General features: G+C 51.3%; 1 protein-coding gene across 2 annotated transcripts in view; it reads left to right on the top strand.

Moving 5' to 3' along the window:
- The window catches only part of LHFPL2 (LHFPL tetraspan subfamily member 2), a 59646-nt gene extending 44150 nt beyond the window's left edge, over positions 1–15496 (top strand). The window contains exons 2-4 of one of the 2 annotated variants that reach the window (XR_012929721.1): positions 6407–7061; positions 9591–13838; positions 14003–15496. Coding sequence is in view for 1 of the 2 variants with exons in the window: in XM_032975916.2 (XP_032831807.2) it covers positions 6416–7061; positions 9591–9847 (903 nt within the window). In the remaining variant the exon portion in view is untranslated. Of the gene's footprint in view, positions 1–6406; positions 7062–9590 lie in introns of both variants that reach the window. The other variant, XM_032975916.2, reaches the window with a different exon arrangement.
- Positions 15497–23444: the final 7948 nt, after the last annotated feature.

The following is a 23444-nucleotide window of genomic DNA, read 5'->3' as shown; positions in this document are numbered from 1 at the left end:
ACAAGCTCATGGGGTCCACAAAAGTCTAGCAGCCTCCTAGCGTTGTTATTGAGCTGATCTGGCCCATGCATTCCAACCACTCCAGACCAGGTGCCAGCATCATGACCAACTCAGGCATTGAAGTCGCCCAACAAGATGACTCTATCCCAAGGGGCCACTTTAGCTAGCACCTGTGACAGGAGGTCATAGAAGGTATCTGACTCATCGGCCTTGCCTGCATCCCTCCACGGATGTTCGTCTTCCGTGGGGGCATAAGTAACCACGACCACCACTCCTGGACTCTCGTTGATGGGAAGGCGAGCCCAAAGTAGCCTGGGGCTTACCGCTTCCCACACCTCACCGCCACACTCCCACGCCCCCTTCATTCTTTTGTTCAGAAGAAGAGCTACCCCCTGTTGTTTGGCATTCTCTTGCCCCGAGTAAAGGACTGTCCACCCCTCATGGTGGCAGGAGCCAGAGCCGGTCCACCGGACTTCCTGAATACCAAAGAGGTCCAGGCGGTACCGGTCCAGCTCCCGACAGTGGAGTAGCAGCCTCTCCTCCGCAGTGAGCATTCTAACATTCCACGTGGCCACCCGCAGTGGTTTTTTGTTGTTTCTGGAGGAGCCCCGAGGGTAAGGATTCAATGTTCTGGCTCCGCCTAATGGGGTTTGGCCAAGAGACGTCATAGACGCCTGTCCCCCCGGGGCCTCCGGCACAAGCTTAATTAGATATTTTAGACGGGGTTTTGTGGTAATTAATTGAAAGTGGAAGGGTTACCAGCCCCTCGCATCCGTCCAGAGCCCCCTTTTGGCCGCTGTGGTGGTTACAAACGCCATGAGGGGATGAGGGGAATGGCCAATCTCAATTGGCCCTCCCCCCACGGCACTGCTCACCACAGAGTTGCCATCCGACACCAACGAGGAGGTAGGGGGCTGTTTTTGCCGGACACCGCACACACACAGACAGACACACACACCACCATCACCACCACCACCACACACCACCATCACACACCAACATCACACACACCACCATCACACACATACCACCACCACACACACCACCATCACCACCACATACCACCATCACACACACCACCATCACCACCACCACATACCACCATCACACACACCACCACCACACACACACCACCACGCATACCACCATCACATACCACCACCACACACACCAACATCACCAGCACCACACACCACCACCACACACACCACACACACCACCATCACACACACCACCATCACCACCACCACACACCACCATCACACACACCACCATCACCAGCACCACCACATACCACCACCACACACACCACCATCACCACCACCACATACCACCATCACACACACCAACATCACACAGACAGACACACACACCACCATCACACACACACCACCACCACCACACACCACCATCACACACACCACCACCACCACATACCACCATCACATACCACCACCACACACACCACCATCACATACCACCACCACACACACCACCACCATCACCACCACCACCACACACACCACCATCACACACTCCACCATCACACACCACCATCACACACACCACCATCACCAACATCACCACCACACACACCACCATCACATACCACCACCACACACACCAACATCGCCACCACCACACACCACCACCACACACACGACACACACCACCATCACACACTCCACCATCACACACCACCATCACACACACCACCATCACACACCAACATCACCACCACACACACCACCATCACATACACCACCACACACACACCACCACACACACCACCATCACATACCACCACCACACACCCCAACATCACCACCACCACACACACCACCATCACATACCACCACCACCACACAAACCACGATCACCCACACCACCACACACACCACCGCCACCAACATCACCACCAACACACACGCCACCATTACACCATAAACACCACCACCACCACACACACCACCACACCAACACTACCATCACCACCAGCACACCCCACGCACCCAAAACTGAAGTCATTTTGAACAAAACAGTGAATATTCTCGAGGTGGGGGTGGGAGGGTGGATATTGAGTTACGAAACGCGGAGTGGACGCCGCAGGGAATGAAACCATTCCAGTCACTCTTACACTGCGGTGGGGGGCCCGGTGGTGAGGAGGCCCCCCCCCCCCCACTTTACACTGCAGTGGGGGGCCCCGGGTGGTGAGGAGGGGCCCCCCACTGTACACTGCGGTGGGGGGGGCGGTGTAACAAATGTTGGGGCGTCAGCCACTTGTTTTATTTCCCCGTTCACTGGCGACGCCGCTTTGCTGCGGGTGTCGTAGAGACGCAGTCGGCCAGCGGAGTCTTTGTGGTCGCTGTGAGTCACTCACGTGTGTGTGTCTGTGAGTGAGTGAGTGACGCGTGCGTGCGTGCGTGAGAGCGTGGGTGTCATCTGTAGACAGTCAACATCATGGCATCAGCTGGGGGTCTGTTCCTTGAATACCCGCTCACGCACGTGTTTGTGTGTGAGTGAGTGACGCTTGCGTGCTCGCTAACAGCACTTGCCCCCCCAAACAGTCTGTTGAGGCTATACGGGGGGGGGGTCTTTGACGCTTGCGTTTGTGCGTGCCATTGACAGTCGGTCAACCCCGTGGCATCAGCTGGGGGTCTGTTCCTTGACCTTCTGGCAGCGAGCTTTCGATACTTCACGTGGACCTTAAAGTGCACCTAGCCTGGCACACGCGGCGTGGTGATCTCACCTCCACTGAGCGGCGAGTGGCTATTGTTGTCGCGCCGTGTGGAGCGGTTAGCGTAGCGGTTAGCGCTCTGCTGCGCTACGGAACTTTGCCACCCGGGTTCGATTCCCGCTCACGGCCAACATCTGCGACGATGGTCTGAAACCGGCCCTGGGCCTCCCCAAGGTCGGCTCGGCGTTACGTAGAGCACCTGGCGCGGTGTGTGGTAGACATGGCCAATAGGGAGACAATTCTATTTTAGTCTTTTATTGGTTCACTATATAGTACTGTGAATAGCTCAGATGTGTAGGCCTTGACTTCAACATCGTCATCTCTGTGACCAGTCACTAGCTAATCACTCAGTTATTTCAATGCTAAATTCGCCTAGTTATTTCAATGCTAAATTCTCCTGTTTGATTTGTACTAAGTGCCTCGGTGAATGTGTATGCTCTGACTTTAACGTAGCTATTTCTGTGACCAGTTACAAGCTAATCACTCAGCTATTTCAATGCTAAATTCTATGCTAATTCCTTTGTCAAGGGGTGCCTCTGCGGATGTGTATGCTTTAACTTAGCTATTCAATGCTAAATTCTATGCTAATTCCTTTATCAAGGGGTGCCTCTGCGGATGTGTATGCTTTAACTTTTAACATAGCTATTTCTGTGACCAGTCACAAGCTAATCACTCAGCCATTTCAATGCTAAATTATATGCTAATTTCTTTATCAAGGCGCTTTGTGCCTCTCACACGGCTTAAAGGTCTTGATCTGAACGTGGCTCTTTCACTCCAGCGCTGTCCTACCAGACAGTCTCGCCCCCTTCACCTGATGAAGGCCGCTTGTGTTGTGGCCGAAACGTCGTGAGAATATTATTGTGTTATTTTATTTTATCAATTTATTATTTTATTCTCATTCTACGTGGTGACTTTACCGAAATAACCAAAGAAGAAGGGAGACTGGTTCGCCGGGTGTGGTGCTGGCCACCTTCTGCCGTGCCGGCACTCGCTCGCAGCACTTCAGGACCCCGAATATTTATGCTGAAGAAATCTGATGAGCTATGAAGCTCTTTTTTTTTCCACGGACGACAAAGTAAATGCTTGTCCCGAAATGTCCGTTTAAGCTATACGGGGGGGGGGGGAGGAGTATTTGTCTTTTGTTGAGCAGCGACGCACCCAGCTGCAACATTCGAGAAGGAGGGACGGATCATTTCTGGAAACCGAACTGAATTGTGTAATAATTCCGTTTTAATTTGACACGACCACAGCCAGGGGGTGACGGCGTCAGTGGTGACTCGTGCCTCGGAGCAAGAAAGCGCGCGGGTTCCACCCCCGATACTCTGTTCCTTTCCCCTGCGGAGTTCGTTTGAATATTTCTCCCTCCTGGATTCCTGTCTGCCTGCCTGGCTGGCTTGCGCGCGAGCGCTACGTGGAGTGGGTGTGATGACGTCACCACCACAGCTGCGGTGGTGACGTCACCCGCCGGGGGTTCGTGCGGGGTCGTGTTGACGTCATCACCCCCACCCCACCCTCTACCCCGGGGCCGTGTGTCGATACGCTCTCTCGTACTCTCTCACACTCGATGAGACGAAAGTTTTGCCGGCTGGCTGGCCGCAGGGAAGGGACGGATGGTCGCTCACGTGCCAGGGACGTGCAGGCTGACAGTTTCTTTAGATGTCAATATACACCAATGTTTACGGACTTACCCAGGGCCCCCCACCGCAGTGTAAAGTGGGGGTGCCCCCCTCACCACCCGGGCAAAAAATTATCTATCACAGTGGTTCTTCTTCTTAACCTGGGGGTGCGAGATGCCCGTTCTGGGGGTGCGAGACAAGGGCAGATTTTTTTATTTTTTTACAAGGTAAATCATCGAAACACATGAAGCACGGAACACATAAGTTAAACTTACTTTGTTTCATCAAACCCCGTGTGTTTATTAACACTTGACTTTCATTTTTTTTTACGATTGAGAACCAAAGGGGCGCAAGAACCACTAATCAATATTTCGGGGGGCTGCTAAGCTTCGCGGCCCACCCCCCCCGCCCCCCACACACACCCCCCCCCCCCTTCCGCTATCGCGTGTGACTCTGCGATTGTGCGGTGCGTGCGTGCGTTACCGTCAGCGAACTCGAGTCCTGGGAAGCTCCGTTATTAATCGGAGTCTTCCACGCAGGCTCCTGCTCAAAAATCTCTTGGCGCTGTCTGTGAAGCGTAATTTCCTCTCCGGATTCCGCCGGCGTCTCCTCCTTTCAAAAATCAGAATCGTACGAGTCGTCTCTTTATCCTGGAGGAATCCGTGCTTCCCTCCCCGTGTCTCCCTCCCCACTCGCCTTGTCTCCCCGTGTCTCCCTCCCCACCCACCCCGTCTCCCCGTGTCTCCCTCCCCACTCGCCCCGTCTCCCCGTGTCTCCCTCCCCACCCCCCTTGTCTCCCCGTGTCTCCCTCCCCACCCACCCCGTCTCCCCGTGTCTCCCTCCCCACTCGCCTTGTCTCCCCGTGTCTCCCTCCCCACCCCGCCTTGTCTCCCCGTGTCTCCCTTCCCACCCACCCCGTCCCCCCGTGTCTCCCTCCCCACTCGCCTTGTCTCCCCGTGTCTCCCCACCCGCCCCGTCCCCCCGTGTCTCCCTCTCCACCCGCCCCGTCCCCCCGTGTCTCCCTCCCCACCCACCCCGTCCCCCCGTGTCTCCCTCCCCACCCCCCTTGTCTCCCCGTGTCTCCCTCCCCACCCGCCCCGTCCCCCCGTGTCTCCCTCCCCCACCCGCCCCGTCTCCCCGTGTCTCCACCGGACTTGCCCATGTGCCAGGTGATTGTCAGGTGCCATTTCCTGCTCTAGATTATTTAATAATTACAATAACTTCGACTTGAAGTTGGCCAATTAATGAGTGCTCGCATGCGGGAGATAGCCCACGCGTGCGCGGGGGAGCAACGCTCGATCCCGCACAGATGGGGCTGACCAGATTAGTCTGCACTTTGCTGGCGAGCCAGGGTAAAGGGCACCTCCTCAACGCCCGTTCACGGGAAGGGAGATGGAGGTTCGCGTCATTTTTGGTGACCTGCCAAACTCTCTTCTCCACGACATCGGATTCCACGCCACGCGAGTAGCCACCACCGCCCGGCTAGATAGACTCTGCTCGTGTCTCCTCCGATGCTGTCTGCGTGTCTCCCCGCGCCCCCGCGTGGTGTCCACGTGCGGCGCCACGGTGGCTAGGAGATGTTAACTACCTCGCCTGGTGTACAGGAGGTCGTGGGTTCAATTCCGACCCTGACGCCTGCTGCTGCTGCTGCTGTATATTTGGAGTTTGCGTGTCTCTCTCTCTCTCCCCGTGGTCGCGTGGATTTTTCTCCGGGTCCTCTGGTTTTTCCCTCCACATGAAGAATCAACATCACGCATTTCAGAGTATTTGGCCGCTATAAATACCCACGCGATAAGCCACTTCGTTGAGCTATCATTTGTGGTCAGGTCGCTTCTGAAAACAATATAATTATAGCTCAATGGGCCTTACCCGGCACAATAAAAAAGTGTAAAGTTTAATGGCACCTCCGTCAGACCTCCGCCACCTGCCAGGTGATCGTCACGTGCTGTCCCACTGCCTTTGACTCCGCTCGTATCTCCTCCGATCCCGTCTCGTCTCACGTCTGCGTGTCTCCTCCCACCCCCCCCCCCCCCCCATGTGGTGTCTCCGCCAGACCTCCGCCATGTGCCAGGTGATCGTCACGTGCCGCTCGCTGCTGTGGACGCTGCTCAGCATCGCCACGGCGTTCGCCGAGATGGCCGCGTTCCTCAGCACCGAGTGGCTCGTCGGCGAGGAGGCCGGAGCCGCCGGCGTCGTCGTCGCCGCCGGCGGCGGCGGAATCGGCGGCGTCGTCGCCAACCGCTCCACCGCCGGCGCCGCGCCGGCGGACATCCTCGGTCAGCCGCCGTCCCCGGCGACTCACCACCGCAACCACCACAGCCAGCACCGGCAGCACCGTCACCACAACCACAGCCACCACAACCACCACCAGCTGGACGACGCGGCGGCCCCCCACCATCTCGTGGTGTCGCCGGTTGCCGCGGGCGGCGGCGGCGGCTCGTCGTACCGGCCCTCGCTTGGCGTCTACAACCGGTGCCGCATGGTGCGCCCCGCGGGGCCCGGCGGGGAGGCGGAGGAGTCGTGCGGGCCGTACGCCGCCTCCTTCGGCGAGCTGGCCAGCGGCCTGTGGCAGGCGAGCGGCGTGTTCCTGGGCGCGGCGCTGCTGCTGCTAGTGCTGCTCGCGCTCAGCTCCGTGCTCTCGCTGTGCGTGCAGAGCGTCGCGCGCAAGAGCATCTTCAACGTGTGCGGCCTCGTACAGGCCGTCGCCGGTGAGTGGCGGCGCCGGTGGCGCGGCGCCGGCGTGGTGGCGACGCGGTGCTGCGGTGCTGCGGTGCTGCGACCTGGTGCAGGCTGTCGCCGGTGATGGCGCGGTGCGATGCGACGTGGTGTGATTGGCACCAGACGTGGCTGGGAGATGTTAACTACCTCGCCTGGTACGCAGGAGGCCGTGGGTTCGATCCCGACCCTGACGACGCCTGCTGCTGCTGCTGCTGTGTATTTGGAGTTTGCGTGTCTGTTTCTGTCCACGTGGTCGCGTGGATTTTTCTGCGGGCGCTCCGGTTTTGCCCTAGCACATTTAGAATCGACAGCACGCGTTTAGAGTATTTGGCTGCGATACATTTCCACGTGATGATGATGATGATGAGCCCCTTCGTTGAGCTGTCACGTGAGGCCAGTTTGCTTCCGAAACGGAGCTACACAGCTCAGTGGGCGCCTTACCTAGCAAAATAAAAAAAAATTGTTTACAATTGTAAACAAAAATCTAAACTAATTTCTTTAGAACTGCTTGTTGTGTTTAGTTCGTTGTCCTTCCCCGGCACATTTGGATGAGCACGGTTGGCCACGCACGGTGTGAAAGGAGTTCAACATGCATACGCACACACATAAAAACAGGACGTGTGCACGTGTGTATGGGAGAGAGAGATGGGGGGGGGGTGGTGGTACCATTGAATCAAGCGGCAGCAGCAGCAGCAATTCCTGGGATCTCGGGGGGAAGGAAACTTGGGTTGTGAATAATGACACGGCCAATGAACGTAATCACCGGAAATGTGTGTGTTTATATACACACACACACGCTGATAACGGCCGCAGCCACAACGCACACCGATTGGCTGAGACTCGGATGATGATGAAGATGATGATGATGACAATTATAAAGTCGTTGGTTTGTCCGGGAAAGTCTCGTCGAGCCTCAAGACATTTTTTTTTGTCAAGAGGGTCCTGCTGGACACCCACAGAGGCGATTGCGGAACCCCCGGGGGGGGGGGGGATCATCTTCAGGACACAGAGACTCAGGGGGAGACCTGCGACTCTCAGAATGAGAATATTTATCCTGCAGGAATCCGACGAGCTATAAAGCTCTTTTTTCACATGTCCAGTAAGGGCGGTGTGTATAAACACCGGCACTGGGAATACAAAGGCGGCGGGGCGACGTGTTGGCCACTCATGTGCCGTGCCGCCCTTTCACAGATGTCCAATGATCGTTTAAAAAAAAATTCGATATTCTTTGGGTCTTTCGGGAAAGTCACCACGTAGATAGGTTCAAAGAAAATCACAAAAAAGAACTACATTTTGATTTAAAGCTTTCGTGACTGCAGGGATTCATTTTCTTGGTTCTTTCGGTAAAGTCACCACGTAGAAGGGAAATATTATGTATTATTATTTCATTTCCATTCTACGTGACTTTACCGAAAGAACCAATTTCTTCCAGACTACTTTGAGTGTTTTGTTGCTTGTAGTTTTTTGTTTTGTTATTTTCTTTGAACCTACCGACGTGACTTCACCGACGGACCCAAAAGAATATCGAATTCCCGCAGTCACGAAAGCTTTCAGTCAAGAAATTCGATTTTGCATTGCTCATTTACCCAGGAGGCTCCCGATACATTGGGATGCGTGGCCAGCGACGAGCTACGGTGCGTTTGCTTGTTTGTTTTGCCGTGGAAGAAATCCCAGAGGGAACCCACGCGGGACAGGCGGAGGGAGCAGACAAGCACCACGCAGAGAGGCACCCGCGTCGGGAATCGAACCCAGGTCCCCCTTTGCCCGTGAGGCGCGAGTCAGAATCGCCAAGATCCTTTATCTATCAGAATATTGATAGTGGAGGAATCCGATGAGCTATAAAGCTCTTTCCCACCCCCACCCCCAAACATGTTCCAGTGTGACACCACCGCACCACCACTCCGCCCACGGGGTGTTTTATACCCCCCCCCCCCCCCCCCCACATTTTTGGATTCATCGGGAATTCAAAACGAGGGGGCCTTGGCACGGAATTTTGGGAATGCTCCCGGTAAACAAATGAATAAAGTTCGTTTCGGATTGTGCAGCGAATTGCGACGTCGCCGGAAGTGACGTCACATGAAGTGATGTCACGCTGCATATGGAAATCAACATTGACACATTCTGAGTATGACCTCCTGGGTATGAGGTTTATAACTAGACGAGTCTGTGAGTTTATAAATACGAGTATATTAGTTTACAATTATACGCATCTCTGAGTGTATAATTACGGTACTGTCTACGAGTCTATGAGTTTATCATGATGTATGCTTTGTTTCACCACAAAACCTCAACCTCGCCCCTCAACCCTCACCCCTCACCCCTCAACCCTCACCCCTCAACCGTCACCCCTCAACCCTCACCCCTCAACCCTCAACCGTCACCCCTCAACTGTCACCCCTCAACCCTCAACCCTCACCCCTCAACCCCCACCCCTCAACCCTCACCCTCGACCCCCTCAACCCTCGACCCCCTCAACCTTAACCCCTCGCCCCGCCACCACCCCCACCGCCCGTGCCCAGGCCTGCTGCTGTTGCTGGGCCTAGTGCTGTACGCCGCGGGCTGGGGCTCACCACGCGTCCGCGACCTCTGCGGGCCCAGCGCGGGCCCCTTCCGCCCGGCCTCGTGCTCGCTCGGCTGGGCCTTCTACTCGGCGCTGGGCGCCACCGTGGGGGCCTTCGCGTGCGCCATGCTCTCCGCGCAGGCCGAGGTGGCCACCTCCAGCGACGAGGTGCAGGAGGCCATCGACGAGGGCAAGACCCTCATCTGCCTGCCCTGATGACGACGGCGCAACGGCGGCGATGGCGGCGGCGATGGTGGCGGCGGCGATGATGGCGGCGGTGATGATGGCGGCGGCGGCGAATAAGGATTCCACATTTCTGCGGGACGTGATAGGGACGGTGGTGGTGACGACGACGATGACGATGATGGCGGTGGTGGCGATGGCTACCAACATTCCCTGGAGGCGTGACGTGTAGGGGGGACCACGTGGGGATGATTATGATGGATGCCAGAATGTCTTGGAGGCTCAGCCAGGTAACAATGATGATGATGATGATCGTGGTTTGTGTGTTCGATGGAGGCCGCCCTCCGTTACTCCAAGAGTGGCATCACACGTCCCATCTCAAATATAATGTGAAAGGGCACCCCCAGTGGCAGCTGCCCCTGCGTGGTGCAAGGAGGACTCAACGCGCCTGGCCTGCGGGCAGGCATCAGTCTGCCAGTGGGGGGGTGGTGATTGCTACGCGGTCTAACCTACGGGCACCCCCAGTGGCAGCTGTCCCTGCTGCTGCTGCTGTCACCCCTGGCTAGCAACACTTCTGGGAGGCTGAACAGGGATGGTAACGATGGCGACGACGGTGACGATGATTAAGGCCGCACGGTTTCTGGGAGGCTCAACCACGGACACACGGAGGGCAGCGATGATGGGGGTCACGGGCGATGGCGATGATGGCGGGGCAAAGCGTGGGTATTCGCTTTAGTTGGGGGTGGGTGGGGGGGGGTGTTTGACGGTCGAGCGAGAGGACAGCTGCGGCGGTGGCGGCAGCGATGTAACACGGTAGCGCAGCAAGTGGGTTGCTTACCTGCTGCCCAGCCCCATCCCCGCGATGCACTATCGCTCGTGCGGGACGCCAAAAGTCCGTCGATTCTGGGCCCGTTTCCTGGACTTCGCCGCGGCGGACGCAGCAGGCCCACCCAGCCAGCGACAAGGTCCTCTCGCGGACCTCGAGGCGCGTCTCCCTCTCAGCGCGCTCGGCCACGGAGCAGGACCCTCCCGTAAGCGAGCCATGAGACTCCTCGTTGAGGCTCGCCACACACACCCCCTCCCTCCCCGAGGCCTCTCTCTCCTCGAGTGAATGACATTTCTATATGCACACACACACACACTTTTGATGTTATCGTTGTTATTTATTTTGTTCGTGTTGTAGAATTTTAAAGTTCGCTCGTCACACCCCCCCCATCCCCACCCCCACCCACCGCGCGTGCAATTTATTCGCGTTTGGGAGAACGTTTCGTGGTCCCTGTTTCGTCCTGGGCATTTCGCCGTTGCTTTGACGGGGACCAGGATGTCCGTGATTTAGCCCAGCGACGAGAAGACTCTCCGTTGCATCTCGTCAAGCGCGACTCGTACGTTCCACGGTGGCGTGACGGTGCCAAGTCCATCCCGACCCACTAGGCAACCACTGCAATAAACAACAACAACTGGTGATTCATGTTCTTTGGTTCTTTCGGTAAAGTCACGAAGATAATAAAAATATATATAAACTAACGACGTTTCAATCGCAACACAAGCGGTCGTCATCAGGCCTGAGTTTTTTTATTTTTTATTATTTTTATTTTTTATCTACGTGACTTTACCATTTGTTTTCATATATTTTTGTTATTTTAAATTTTTTAACTATTTTTATTTTTTCTATCTACGTGACTTGGCCGAAATAACCAAAGAATATGAATTCCTGCAGTAATGGAAGTTTTAAGTAAACATTTTTACTGTTGATTTAACCTGTGGAAATTCCATATTTCTATGGCGGGGTGTGGGAAAGACTGTCCCATATGCACAACCACTAATGATGATGCGGTGGAAATTATGGGAATGAATAACAGCGATTGTCGCTGGCGTCTGTGTGCCAAGCTGTGTCCATTCCACGTTCCCATAACGGGGAATAGCACGTCCGTAGGTTTAATAACCACTGCTGACTTTTCTTCACAATGTGGTGCTCACTTTACTGACCAAGATGATGATGGCGACCAGTAGATCCTGATTTGGATTCGAAATCTCAGAACTTTAAACATTGAGGGTAATTAATTTGAGCACAGATTCGCATTAATATTGATTACGATGTATGACGGTTACGGTGGTCTATGATACGAACGGTTGTGATGAGTGGTAGCGGTGAGTGGGTTGGAGGTGGGAATGGGTGAGCGCAGTGAGTGGTTTGGGTGAGTGTGCGAGTGGGTGGAGCGGCTGCCTAACGGTGAGCGAGTTAACCCGGGTTCGACCCCAGCTCGCGCGAAGCAACGCGCGTGACGAATTCTATCTCTCTCCCCGCCCCCCCCCCCCCGTCGGCCGTCTAGGTCGACTCAGCTGTAAATGTGCACCTGGTGCGATGTGTGAGCGTCGGTATTGGAGAGACAAAGGCGGCTGGGCCGTGGTTCTGCCCACACCACCACCACCGCCACCCCCCTCCCACCGTGTGTGTTGTGCCAGCCATCAAAGGTGCCCGCTAACAGCACTTGCCCCAACAGCCTTCAGGATTACGTGGGGTGGGACATTTGTCTTTATAGTCGGGTGGATGAACAGGTGAGCGAGTGGGTGAGCAGTTGGATTGATGGGTGAACGAGTGAGTGAATGCGTGGTCGAGTACATAAGGGGCCGTCCATAAATGACGTCACACACCTGGGGGTAGGGGGGGGAGTCAGACATTTGTGACGATGTGTGACGATGGGGAGCGGGGGGGGGTTGAGAAATGTGACGTCACATCAAAATGCGCAACTTTAAATAAATATAGACAACACGTTTTACTTGATTAAATAGACTTTTTAATAAATGTTTTCTCCTACAACATCGGAGTGCAACGCCGCATTAAATACTCACTACAATGACAATAGTTTAAAGCGATTTGAAGCATGTTTTATTTTGGGGGGGGGGCAGAGCTTTGTGACGTCATATTTGAGGTGGGGGGTCTGACTTTTTGTGACGCCGTGTGACGAAGGGGGGGGTCAAAGATCGTCCAAAATCGCGTGACGTCATTTATGGACGGCCCCTTAAGTGGTTGGGCAGGTGAGTGAGTGTGACCAAGGTTAAGCTCTTCTTGTGTAGAGACACGCATCGATTTCTCGGTTGATTAGTTTTTAATCGCTTTGTTTACACAGATGGAGATTCCGCTCACCGCCTCGCGCACACAATCACAACTTCATATCGAGCAATCATATTTGGTCGTTACAATGTTACTGTTGTTATTGCTGTTGTTGTTGTTATAATTACCGTATTCTCTGGCGTTAGACGAAACCCCTTGAACGTGTTTCCAACAAAGTTGTAACAAATCTGGTATCACACAAAAAGACAAATATCCCCCGTATAGCCTTCACAGACTATTGGGGCAAGTGCCGCACTCCTATGAAGGGAGTGGGTGACCAGCACCAGGTCCGACCGCCTTTGTCTCCAACGGTGGCGCTGTTGTTTTTAGGCTGAGTCGACCTAGGGGATTGCCCAGGACCGGTTCAGATAATCGTCACCGGTGTTGGCCGTGAGCGCGTTAACCGCTACGCTACCGCTCCCCCCACACACACAAACACACTCTAAGACGCACCCCCAACTTTTGCTTTACAATACTAAGGGATGGAGAGGGGGGGGGGGGTGCGTCTTATAATCCGGAGATTACGGTAATTGTGAATTATGATGGATTCGCAAATATATCTCTTATCTGTTCGGAGTGTTGTTGATGTTGTTGCAGCAGTGAAGAGAATTATTTCAATGTTTCCCATTAATACTTTTGTTGGCTTTAACGCTGCTGCTGCTGTTGTTATTGTTATTATTATTAAGAAGAAGAAGAATAAGAAGACGACTCGCCGTTGTCATTGGCTAATCATCGTCGTCGCTGTTGTTCGTAATTGGGTCGTGCACGTGATGCGGCACGTGACTTACTCGAGGTGAGAAATAAAAAGACAAAGGTCCCCCGTATAGCCCTGACAGACTGTTGGGCCAAGTGCGGTTAGCGAGGAGGAGCGATGATGACCGGAAAGGGCTGCACCAGCTGGGGTGGTGGTGGGTGTCCAGCACCACGCCCGGCCGCCTTTGTCTCCCCAGTGGCGATGTTTTACACTCCGCACAAGGTTTCTCATTTGAGGCTGAGTCGACCTAGGGGAAGCCCAGGATCGGCTCGGGATGAACATCGCCTTGCAGGGAGACAAAGGTGGCCGGGCGTGGTGCTAGCCACACCACACCCCCTAACGTGTAGCCGTTCCGGCCTTAATAGGTGCTCGCTAACAGCGCTTGCCCCTACAGTCTATTGGGGCTATATGGGGGGATCTTTTTAGTCTTTGCTATGGGAGGAAGGTGGATAACTCGTGCAGAACCACAGGGGTGGGGGACGGGGGATATACAAACAGCAATAACAACCATCGCCGATTACGTCACAAAGTGGCGGCGACGTCACAAAGGCGCTTGTGCCAGACTAGGTGCACCTCGAGGGCACGTGAAGGTCGCGGAACAGGCGGGGGGTGCCGTGGGATGCGACCGAGCTGAGATGACTTCGACGATGCACGCATCACCCACTGTGCCAACTGGCTGCGTTTTATCCGCCCGGCGCTCCTGCCCGTTGTTGTGAGCGTCGCTGCTCCGCTGTTGTTGGAAGGCGACTGCCTCCAACTGCCCAGTAGCATCCTTCGCACACACTGCAGAACACACACACACACACTGCAGAACACACACACACTGCAGAACACACACACACACTGCAGAACACACACACTGCAGAACACACACACACTGCAGAACACACACACACACACTGCAGAACACACACACACACACTACAGGACACACACACTGCAGAACACACACACACACACTGCAGGACACACACACACACACTGCAGGACACACACACACACTGCAGAACACACACACACTGCAGAACACACACACACTGCAGAACACACACACACTACAGAACACACAGATTCCACACACACACACTGCAGAACACACACACACTGCAGAACACACAGATTCCACACACACACACTGCAGAACATACAGATTACACACTCACACACACTGCAGAACACACAGAATCCACACTCACACACACACTAGAATCCACACTCACACACTGCAGAACACACAGATTTTAACACACACACTGCAGAACACACAGATTTTAACACACACACACTGCAGAACACACAGATTTTAACACACACACACACACTGCAGAACACACAGATTTTAACACACACACTGCAGAACATACAGATTTTAACACACACACACTGCAGAACACACAGATTTTAACACACACACTGCAGAACACACAGATTTTAACACACACACTGCAGAACATGCAGATTTTAACACACACACACTGCAGAACATACAGATTTTAACACACACACACACACTGCAGAACACACAGATTTTAACACACACACACTGTAGAACACACAGATTTTAACACACACACACACTGTAGAACACACAGATTTTAACACACACACACTTGCACAGGGCGAGAAGACAATTTAGCTATTATGAAATCTTGACTTTCGGCAAAAAAAATCTAACTTTTTCAGTGCAAGTGTTTTTAAACATCGTACAATTAAACTTCTCGATTTAGTTACAAGTCGTGTCGTATTGTGTGTTTTTTTTAAATTGTTGATGAACGATATCGCGTAATAAAAAATGTGACTTAATTTTTGCCTAAAATGTGCTGTCCCGTGTCGTTTGTTTCCATCTGCAGTATTTATACAGCGTTCGTACAACGTTCATACAACGGTTTATGCAACGTTTATACGACGTCTATACGACATTTACAGCGATGCGACTTTCAATTCGCAGGGTTAACATTTGACGGCAAAAAAATCGCGACTCAAACGCATGCGAGTACAGCCCCCTCCTCTGTGCCAATCCACTGCTGGTTGGTGATGGCGATGGCCACTCCACAAAACCGTGTGTGGGGGGGGGGTGGGGGAGTGGGGCACTATTAGACCATACTTCACCACTCTGGTCGCCTCGGGGATGGATCATGAATTACGGGTGATTATAATTCGTGATCATTGCCTCCATTGCGTGACGATGTTCACAATCGGGAATCGCTGATTTGCCCATCTGGGCTGGACAGCTCTCTTTTTTCCCAAGAGGGGGTGACTTCGGTTAACAGACAAAACAAAGACTGCATGAATTGCTCTTTGTTTTCTTTTTCGGTAAAGTCACGTAAAAATAAGAAATATTAAAATAACATAATAGCGTACGACGTTTCGGTTGCAACACAAGCAGCCATCATCAGGTACAGAAGAGCTAAATTTACGAAAGAGAGGAGGAAACACATAACCCCAGGTGTATATACAGACACCCAAGTAGGGGCAAACTAACACAGATACAACAGGGGACACAGAGAGAGAAGCATACCAGACAAACAGGGTTTAGCAAAATTTGGAAACCATATAAAGCAACACAGGCGGTCGGTCAAAACACAATTAACGCATAGTTTGGTTGATTACGCTATTTCAAAGATTGCTAAATTGCAAGTTAAGTATGAAAAAAAAAACAGACCGCGCACACACACACACATAGACATCCAAGTAGAGTGAACAGCTTCGCATCAAGTCCAAAGACTGCATGCCCATCCAGCTGCTGATGCCGATGACGGCCTCGCTATCAAGTCATTTGTCAATGATCCTACCTCTCTTAATACAGACCAATTCACACCTTATTGGTCGAAGCGCCCGTTCAGCCAATGAATCTCAGCGTTCATCCCACAAGGTCACCATCACAAGGGAGAAACACAGACAAATGAAGGTCGTCCCCGACTTACGATGGTTCGACTTACGATATTTCGATCTTACGATGGCATATACGGCAAAAATTGCCATCGACAACCTAACATGGTTTAAGCATGCAGACGACGGACATAATCTTGGTGAGTACAGATACAATTTGATACGTTACGATACGTTCAATGCATGTTATGATACGTAGCTTTAGCGATTTCATTTTAGGGTTACCACACAATACGATACATACGTTCAATGCATGTTAAAAGTTTTTGTTATAGCAGATGGGATTGTTTCCTGATAAAAAAAACTTTCTATGAAATTGCAGTTGATATAGGTGGGCTAAGAATATACCTTGTTTTTTACTTTACATTTTACTATGCAATTACAGTATTGTAATGAATAAATACATACAGTATATAGTTTATACAGTACCGTACTGTAAATTTCTCTGTTTTGCTAAATTATCACCATTCTTTAAGACTCCTGGGTAGGCTAGGCCATCTTCGACTTACGATGTTTTTGACTTACGATGGGGTCGTCGTAACGCATTTCCATCGTAAGTAGAGGACTGCCTGTAGCCACCACTGCCACACTCACCACTAGTACTCACTACTACACTAATACACTCACCACTGCTACACTCACCACTAGTACACTCACTACTACACTAATACACTCACCACTGCCACACTCACCACTAGTACACTCACTACTACACTAATACAATCACCACTGCCACACTCACCACTAGTACTCTCACTACTACACTAATACAATCACCACTGCTACACTCATCACTAGTACACTCACTACTACACTAATACACTCACCACTGCCACACTCACCACTAGTACACTCACTACTACACTAATACAATCACCACTGCCACACTCACCACTAGTACACTCACTACTACACTAATACACTCACCACTGCTACACTCACCACTAGTACACTCACTACTACACTAATACACTCACCACTGCTACACTCACCACTAGTACACTCACCACTACACTAATACACTCACCACTGCCACACTCACCACTAGTACACTCACTACTACACTAATACACTCACCACTGCCACACTCACCACTAGTACACTCACTACTACACTAATACAATCACCACTGCCACACTCACCACTAGTACTCTCACTACTACACTAATACAATCACCACTGCTACACTCATCACTAGTACACTCACTACTACACTAATACACTCACCACTGCCACACTCACCACTAGTACACTCACTACTACACTAATACAATCACCACTGCCACACTCACCACTAGTACACTCACTACTACACTAATACACTCACCACTGCTACACTCACCACTAGTACACTCACTACTACACTAATACACTCACCACTGCTACACTCACCACTAGTACACTCACCACTACACTAATACACTCACCACTGCCACACTCACCACTAGTACACTCACTACTACACTAATACACTCACCACTGCTACACTCACCACTAGTACACTCACTACTACACTAATACACTCACCACTGCCACACTCACCACTAGTACTCACTACTACACTAATACACTCACCACTGCTACACTCACCACTAGTACTCTCACTACTACACTAATACAATCACCACTGCCACACTCACCACTAGTACACTCACTACTACACTAATACAATCACCACTGCCACACTCACCACTAGTACACTCACTACTACACTAATACAATCACCACTGCTACACTCACCACTAGTACACTCACTACTACACTAATACAATCACCACTGCCACACTCACCACTAGTACTCTCACTACTACACTAATACACTCACCACTGCCACACTCACCACTAGTACACTCACTACTACACTAATACAATCACCACTGCCACACTCACCAATAGTACACTCACTACTACACTAATACACTCACCACTGCCACACTCACCACTAGTACTCTCACTACTACACTAATACAATCACCACTGCCACACTCACCACTAGTACACTCACTACTACACTAATACAATCACCACTGCCACACTCACCAATAGTACACTCACTACTACACTAATACACTCACCACTGCTACACTCATCACTAGTACACTCACTACTACACTAATACACTCACCACTGCTACACTCATCACTAGTACACTCACTACTACACTAATACACTCACCACTGCTACACTCATCACTAGTACACTCACTACTACACTAATACAATCACCACTGCTACACTCATCACTAGTACACTCACTACTACACTAATACACTCACCACTGCTACACTCACCACTAGTACACTCACTACTACACTAATACAATCACCACTGCCACACTCACCACTAGTACACTCACTACTACACTAATACAATCACCACTGCTACACTCACCACTAGTACACTCACTACTACACTAATACAATCACTACTGCCACACTCACCACTAGTACTCTCACTACTACACTAATACACTCACCACTGCTACACTCACCACTAGTACACTCACTACTACACTAATACAATCACCACTGCTACACTCACCAATAGTACACTCACTACTACACTAATACACTCACCACTGCTACACTCACCACTAGTACACTCACTACTACACTAATACAATCACCACTGCTACACTCACCACTAGTACACTCACTACTACACTAATACAATCACCACTGCTACACTCACCACTAGTACACTCACCACTACAAACCTGTCAACCCCTTACCAGTGCTCTCTACCTTATTACAGACCAATTACGACCTCATTGGTCACCCCGTGCCCCTTATAAATCTCAACGTTCATCCGAACAAAATCACCATCACAAGGGAGAAATCCCAATGTCCCTGCACGAGATATTTCGGGGCAATAAGCCGTGATGGGTGGACAGCTGCATGATGATTTCAACTTGCACTGAGCCGCTTGCGACCGTCCATAAATGACGTCACGCACCTGGGGGGGGGGGGGCGGGGGGGGGTCAGACAACTTGTGACGATGTATGACGAGAAGGGGGGGGAGGGGGCGTGGAGAAATGTGACGTCACATCAAAATGCGCAACTTTAAATAAATACAGACAACACGTTCTACTTAATTAAATAGACTTTTTGATAGATGTTTTTCTCCTACAACATCAGAGTGCAGCGCCAACTTAAATTCGCACTACAATGACAATAGTTTAAAACGATTTGAAATCATGTTTCATTTTTTTGGGGGGTGGGGGGCAGAGCTTTGTGACGTCATATTTGAGTGGGGGGGGGGGTCTGACTTTTTGTGTGACGATTGGGGGGGGGAAATGGTCCAAAATCGCATGACGTCATTTATGGACGGCCCCCTACCACCACCACCATATAGGGCGTTGCTCTCAGAGAAAGATTCGCGAGTAGGCGACTTGGAGTGGCCAGGAGGAGGAGGAATCCCTGACGAACGGGAACGAACGCGTGGACGTTGAATTTCTTTCGCACCGTACGCAGCCAACCGTGCTCACACAGACAGAACAGTGCTAATAGAAGGTGCAGTGTTGAGTCTATGGGCAGTGTTGAGTCTATGGGTAGTGTTGAGTCTATGGTGCAGTGTTGAGTCTATGGTGCAGTGTTGAGTCTATGGTGCAGTGTTGAGTCTATGGTGCAGTGGTGAGTCTATGGTGCAGTGTTGAGTCTATGGTGCAGTGTTGAGTCTATGGTGCAGTGTTGAGTCTATGGTGCAGTGTTGAGTCTATGGGCAGTGTTGAGTCTATGGGTAGTGTTGAGTCTATGGTGCAGTGTTGAGTCTATGGTGCAGTGTTGAGTCTATGGTGCAGTGTTGAGTCTATGGTGCAGTGGTGAGTCTATGGTGCAGTGTTGAGTCTATGGTGCAGTGTTGAGTCTATGGTGCAGTGTTGAGTCTATGGGTAATGTTGAATCTATGGTGCAGTGTTGAGTCTATGGGCAGTGTTGAGTCTATGGTGCAGTGTTGAGTCTATGGTGCAGTGTTGAGTCTATGGTGCAGTGATGAGTCTATGGTGGAGTGTTGAGTCTATGGTGCAGTGTTGAGTCTATGGTGCAGTGTTGAGTCTATGGGTAGTGTTGAGTCTATGGGCAGTGTTGAGTCTATGGTGCAGTGTTGAGTCTGTGGGTAGTGTTGAGTCTATGGGTAGTGTTGAGTCTATGGGCAGTGTTGAGTCTATGGGCAGTGTTGAGTCTATGGGCAGTGTTGAGTCTATGGGTAGTGTTGAGTCTATGGGCAGTGTTGAGTCTATGGGTAGTGTTGAGTCTATGGTGCAGTGTTGAGTCTATGGTGCAGTGATGAGTCTATGGTGCAGTGTTGAGTCTATGGTGCAGTGGTGAGTCTATGGTGCAGTGTTGAGTCTATGGTGCAGTGTTGAGTCTATGGTGCAGTGTTGAGTCTATGGGTAGTGTTGAGTCTATGGGCAGTGTTGAGTCTATGGGCAGTGTTGAGTCTATGGGTAGTGTTGAGTCTATGGGCAGTGTTGAGTCTATGGGTAGTGTTGAGTCTATGGTGCAGTGTTGAGTCTATGGTGTAGTGTTGAGTCTATGGTGCAGTGTTGAGTCTATGGTGCAGTGATGAGTCTATGGTGCAGTGTTGAGTCTATGGTGCAGTGGTGAGTCTATGGTGCAGTGTTGAGTCTATGGTGCAGTGTTGAGTCTGTGGTGCAGTGTTGAGTCTATGGGTAGTGTTGAGTCTATGGGCAGTGTTGAGTCTATGGGCAGTGTTGAGTCTATGGGTAGTGTTGAGTCTATGGGCAGTGTTGAGTCTATGGGTAGTGTTGAGTCTATGGTGCAGTGTTGAGTCTATGGTGTAGTGTTGAGTCTATGGTGCAGTGTTGAGTCTATGGTGTAGTGTTGAGTCTACGGTGCAGTGATGAGTCTATGGTGCAGTGCTGAGTCAATGGTGCGGTGTTGAGTCTATGGTGCAGTGTTGAGTCTATGGTGCAGTGTTGAGTCTATGGTGCAGTGACGAGTCTATGGTGCAGTGTTGAGTTTATGGTGCAGTGATGAGTCTATGGTGCAGTGTTGGGTCTATGGTGCAGTGTTGAGTCTATGGTGCAGTGTTGAGTCTATGGTGCAGTGTTGAGTCTATGGGTAGTGTTGAGTCTATGGTGCAGTGTTGAGTCTATGGGTAGTCTTGAGTCTATGGGTAGTGTTGAGTCTATGGTGCAGTGTTGAGTCTATGTGTAGTGTTGAGTCTATGTGTAGTGTTGAGTCTATGTGTCGTGTTAGTCTATGTGTAGTGTTAGTGTAATGTTAGTGTGTGTGTAGTGTTAGTGTGTGTGTAGTGTCAGTGTAATGTTAGTCTATGTGTAGTGTCAGTGTAATGTTAGTCTATGTGTAGTGTCAGTGTAATGTTAGTCTATGGGTAGTGTTGAGTCTATGTGCAGTGTTTAGTCTACGTGCAGTGTTTAGTCTATGTGTAGTGTTAGTGTAATGTTAGTGTATGTGTAGTGTTAGTGTTTGTGTAGTGTTAGTGTAGTGTTAGTCTATGTGTAGTGTTAGTCTATGTGTAGTGTTAGTCTATATGTAGTGTTAGTCTATGTGTAGTGTTAGTCTATGTGTAGTGTTAGTCTATGTGTAGTGTTAGTCTATGTGTCGTGTTAGTCTATGTGTAGTGTTAGTCTATGGGCAGTGTTGAGTCTATGGGTAGTGTTTAGTCTATGTGTAGTGTTAGTGTAATGTTAGTGTATGTGTAATGTTAGTCTATGTGTAGTGTTAGTGTAATGTTAGTCTATGGGCAGTGTGTATGTACGTGGAACTTCTTTCCCACCGCATGTAACACGGCCGGCTGCGTACGGTGCGCATGAAGTTCAACACACACCCGACGGTGAGCCGGCGCCAACCGCACTCCGCAATCTCCGGGGTCCTCTGCCTACTCAGATTGGGGTTTCTTTCGGCCAGTTCGTGAGGATGCCGCTGTTGAGGCAAACTGGAGCGCCGTGGAGAGAACTCCCACGCGTGCCAGAGGGCGGAGTGCCAGGGGAGTACACCGCAGATGGAACAGATGGGTGTTCGTGCACAATCGCTGCAGCGACTTCTGCCGGCGAGCCACTGGCGGTCATCCACCAAGCCTCGCTGTTGCATCCGTCCGCAGTGCCCGGCGGCTGTCAACGCCTGCTCGGCTGATGATGATGATGACGACGATGCACGCGCTTCTGCTGCTGATGATACCGATGATCTCGCTACTGCTGTTGATGATGATACCGATGCCGCCGCTTCTGCTGATGATATTGATAACGATGCACACGCTTCTGCTACTACTGCTGCTGATGATGATATCGATGATCTCGCTTCTGCTGATGATACTGATAACGATGCACACGCTTCTGCTACTACTGCTGCTGATGATGATGATACAGATGATCTCGCTACTGCTGCTGAAGATGATACCGATGCTGCCGCTTCTGCTGATGATATTGATAACAATGCACACGCTTCTGCTACTACTGCTGCTGCTGATGATATCGATGATCTCGCTTCTGCTGATGATATTGATAACGATGCACACGCTTCTGCTACTGATGATGATATCGATGATCTCGCTTCTGCTGATGATATTGATAACGATGCACACGCTTCTGCTACTACTGCTGCTGATGATATCGATGATCTCGCTTCTGCTGATGCTATTGATAACGATGATCTCGCTACTGCTGCTGTTGATGATATCGATGATCTCGCTTCTGCTGATGATATTGATAACGATGCACACGCTTCTGCTGCCACCGCCGCCGCCGCCGCTGCTGCTGCTACTGATGATGATACCGATGATCTCGCTACTGCTGCTGCTGCTGATGATGAGGATTGATGATGTCTGCAAACTTCACCCAAACAGCTCGCGACACAATAGCGCCGTGACCTGGGGGAAAGTCTAGAAGGTCACCAT

The sequence above is a fragment of the Petromyzon marinus genome, chromosome 57, assembly GCF_048934315.1.
Source record: "Petromyzon marinus isolate PM22_M1 ecotype Great Lakes invasive population chromosome 57, UKy_Petmar_22M1.pri1.0, whole genome shotgun sequence".
NCBI lineage: Eukaryota > Metazoa > Chordata > Hyperoartia > Petromyzontiformes > Petromyzontidae > Petromyzon > Petromyzon marinus.
The sequence above is the reverse complement of the archived record's forward strand: the minus strand, read 5'-3'. Positions and strand labels throughout refer to the sequence as shown.